The sequence below is a fragment of the Aptenodytes forsteri genome, unplaced genomic scaffold (genome assembly GCF_000699145.1).
Source record: "Aptenodytes forsteri isolate BGI_AS27 unplaced genomic scaffold, ASM69914v1 Scaffold6, whole genome shotgun sequence".
NCBI lineage: Eukaryota > Metazoa > Chordata > Aves > Sphenisciformes > Spheniscidae > Aptenodytes > Aptenodytes forsteri.
Window position 1 is genome coordinate 914583 of NW_008795709.1, and position 4052 is coordinate 918634.

General features: G+C 43.1%; 1 protein-coding gene across 1 annotated transcript in view; it reads right to left on the reverse strand.

Annotated features, from left to right (window-relative positions):
* The window catches only part of GATB (glutamyl-tRNA amidotransferase subunit B), a 46024-nt gene extending 45997 nt beyond the window's left edge, over window positions 1-27 (reverse strand). Inside the window, exon 1 of the mRNA XM_009283351.1 lies at window positions 3-27. Coding sequence (XP_009281626.1) covers window positions 3-27 — 25 coding nt within the window. The remainder of the gene's footprint in view (window positions 1-2) is intronic.
* Between the last annotated feature and the right edge of the window lie 4025 nt (window positions 28-4052).

The window sequence follows — 4052 nt, forward strand, 5'->3', positions numbered from 1 at the left end:
ACCGCACCCCCGCGCCGCCGCCGCCATTTTGCCTTGCTCGCTGCTGCGATGCTCCCGCAACGCCCCCTGGGAAATGTAGTCCGGCGCGTGGGATGGCTGCGCGGAGCGGCGGGTCGGGGGGGACGGACTACAACTCCCGCCAAGCCCCTCGCCTTGGCTCCGCCCTCCCCGCACAGCCCGGCACTTCGGGGAAGGGGCGGGGTGTGTCCCCGCGCGCCACCTGAGGAGGGCGGCCGCGGCGGGCGGGCGAGTGGGGCGTGAGTTATGGCGCAGGAGGCTCTGGTGAGGTGAAGGGTCCGTGAAAGGTTCTGCTGCTCCCTAGGATAGAGGTGGGGAGCCAGCTGCAGGCACACACCTCCCCCCCTTCACCAGGGGCTAGGTGAGGACTGGCTCCGCTCAGCTTGTGAATAAGGGGCTTTTGTCCCTCACCTTTCTTGTGGAAAGGCCTCTCCTGGCTTCATGCCTCAGTGTAATGGCGCCGTGTTACCAGGCAGGTGCAAGTCCTCCTCACACACAGCTCTCCTGCTTACCTCTTCCTGGAGAGGTGTTTCCCCAAGCACCCAAAACTGTGGTAGCGTTTGTGTGGGAAGCAGCTGCACTGCAGTCTGAGGGGGTCTTGAGAGGCGTTGATACTTGGGTCTACAGGTCCTGTGCCTATCCTGAGAAAACTAATGCTTGTCCTAGAAATGCTAAAGGAAGAGAACAGTGACTGCATTTGTGTCTTCCTTTTAGCTGTTGTTTAAAATGTCTTAGGTCCTCAGAGGGGTTGTGTATGGTTTTCCTTTCGTATCATGCTGATACAAAACCTGTTGCTATTTTATAGGTGGCATTTTGCAAATCTTGGGCATCGAATGATTCGGTACCATGCAGTTGCAATCTTGGTTCTTAACTTCTTGTATGTAGAGCAGCAAGGTCCAGTCTCTGCAGGGCCTGGGGGTGTTATTGCTGTACAAATACATGGTAATAAAGAACTCTGTCCGGGGCATATGCAAACATCTTAAATGCTGTTTACGCAGCTACATTGCACAGACAATAGAATTAACAACCTTCTGTCCTAAGCCACAGGCCTGTGGAGCTTAAATGGGAATGTACATTAGCTGTTGCTTATGTCATCTTTGCTCTATGTCAACTACTGCTAATAGACGCTAATCAGTCACAAACATATCAGTAAGACTGATTTCTTCCAGCAGAGGACAGTGGTGCATATAAGCACTTGACAATATCTTGCAACCTTTATACCCTCTTGTCTTCCCAAGCTCGAATATGAGATGCTGAGTGGTTCAGAATCATGTGGAAGATAATTTATCCAATAAGAAAATGTTTATGATGGTTATTCCATAGCACTAATTTTGTAATATATTTATATTTTAAATGAGTTAAATTAACTGAAGGTTCTTTATAAGAAGAATCAGTTGAGAGATACCTTCAGCAGATACTGATCAACAGTTACTTGCACAATATAGCTTAGTTTAATTAGTTTGTCACATTCCTTTTCTTGGGGAATATCCCTCCCTTGTACATCAAAGTGTGACCAAGACAAAATTCCTTTCCAGTAAAGAAAAACTGGCCACAGGCCATCTCGGACATGTTGTGGACAATGAAAGAACATCGGAGTGACCCTTTTCCTTCAATCCTGTTGTGAACCTCTTCACACATGAGATAACCTAATGTAAAGCTGGTATAGCAGTCTTTAAGCCAATGGAATAAGTAAGAGTTTTTGATAATTTTGATATGAAGAAAACCCCATTGTCTTTTGGACTTAGCGGGGGCCTATGCAATGTATTGTGACGTAGAATGCATTTCAGGCTGAAGCTTTAGTATATGACACTTATTTCTGCAACAAATTTATTCCTTTAACAATTGTCCTCCATGAACTCTGGATTTAATTCTTATTTGATGCTTTGTAGGGATTGACAGATCATTTCAACCCAGCTACGAGGATAGGTTCTGAATATAGCTCTAAAATGTTTTTACTGGTATAAAAGTGGTAAGTTTTGGATTATTTTACTTTCTTTTAAGCCAGTTATCCTGATGTAATAGAAGATTTCATAAATAATCACCAAGAAGTTAAAACCTTATGAATATTAAAATCATGTTACTTAAAGCCTTACACTGCCTTGATTGCACAGACTTCTGCCCTTCGTGCATATTATTTAAAAGGGAGTAGACAGCACAAAGGGGTAGAAATCCACTTTCCACATCCCAAACAATTCCCCTAGAACTCTTAGCTGTATGGGTGTTATCTTACATAGAGAGGAGGATTGGAAAGTGCCATTGTTTGTGATTTAAATTGTCTCAATGCTATTTTAATTCCTTTCCCAGAAAAAATCCTATTAGAAAGACCTTTTTCTTTGCAGCCCTGTGCCAGTGACCAAGTAGGTAATAAATGAAAGCTCACACATCGATATACAGGAAGCTGATCAATCACAGACGAGCAGGGAATAATTGCCTTTCCCAGCAGCTTACTTTGAGGTAGGAAAGGCTACATATTTGTTCATTATGTACCCTGGGCAGCAGCCTCTACTTTGCAGTGTGTTTATAGATCATGCTGTGGCTTGGAATAGGAAAATATCTCCAGCACTGCATAAAGATTTGTACAATGATAGTTCAGTACTAGCTATGTAGACTTCTGTCTTAGAGAGGGTAGACTCAGGGGACAGTTTTCTCTGAGTCTGAGTTTCTTATTACTGTAGGAATTTAACCAATGCCTGAGAGGAAATTGGAATTTTGTAGAGGACAAAACCCCAACAGCATATCATTTAAGCCATAAACATGCAGTCAGTCCCATTTATTTGAAAGAAGATCCCTCTGAATTTCAGTTTATAGGGTCTGAGCTCTAAATTCTGCTTTCTTGCAAGCCATCTTTAGCATGCATACTTAGTCCTTTTGTGGACTGTGAGATCTCCTTTTGGTATAGCAGGGAATGGGGTATTCAGACTGGGGTGTTTGTTAGATACCTCACAGGCTGCCTGCCGTGTCTTATTTCAGCATGTGAAATAAGGAACAGGCAGGAACCTCTGTTAGATTTTGAAGCGGAGGGTGTGGCTTTTGGAAGAGTAGATCAGTAGTCTATCAAATAATCAGACATTGTCCTACAGGGAAGAGTAATGAAAAGGATGGTTAAGTTTGGAAGCAAACTATGGTAAGGGATGTTTTCCAACTTTTAGGCCCCTAAGATCACCTGTGCACCTTGAAAGCCTTTTTTCCTTTACAGGTATAAAGAGAGACATTTCCTTCTTTTTCTGCAACTTTCAACTAATAAGGGCAATGATTTTTCAGCCTGGACTATTGATTCAATTTGTCTATCTACCAACAATGGGAGATGGCAAATACAAAAAAATGTACCTGATCTTGCAGATTGGAAAAGGGTATTTCTCTTGACCACAGGAGACAGCATTTATGGAGCTAATAGAGCTGCCTTGTATGATCTACTGATCATGTGTGCGTGCATGCATGCAATGATAGATTGGGTAATATGAAGGGTCTCATGGTTTAAGGGGTCTTGTATCAAAGTGTGTTAATGTACAAAATGGCATCAATTTCCATTGACAGACAGGTAGTGCCATTTTATTTTATTTCATAAAAGTTTTATTACTCATGAGTTGAAAATAAGGGCCAGACTCGGCTAGAAAAAACTATCACAGTAAATATGTATGCACAAGCAATTTCTATAAACAGTAATGGAAATATAAAAGTAACATGCAGATACTGATATACTGTAGAAGGTGAATTCACTATTCCTCAGGCTGTGTTGTAGGAGAGAACCCATATCTGTGGTTCAGCCATGAGAAACCCTTATACAATGGCTCTTCTGTACTGGTTTTCACATGGCATGTCTTGCCCAGGAGCACTGCAATGAGCAAGTGACTGCACCTGTGATTTGAATCAGGTGTTGGCAATCTTGAAAACTAGCACTTCAGTACATAGTATGCTCCTTGTGCCTCAGGACACTGAGCTAGTTGGAAGCAAAGTGGTTACTGGGCTTATTGTAACTGGGGAGCCTTACAGCCCATTCCCTAAAGATAAAGGCGGTGCTTGTTTGAGGGAGTTCA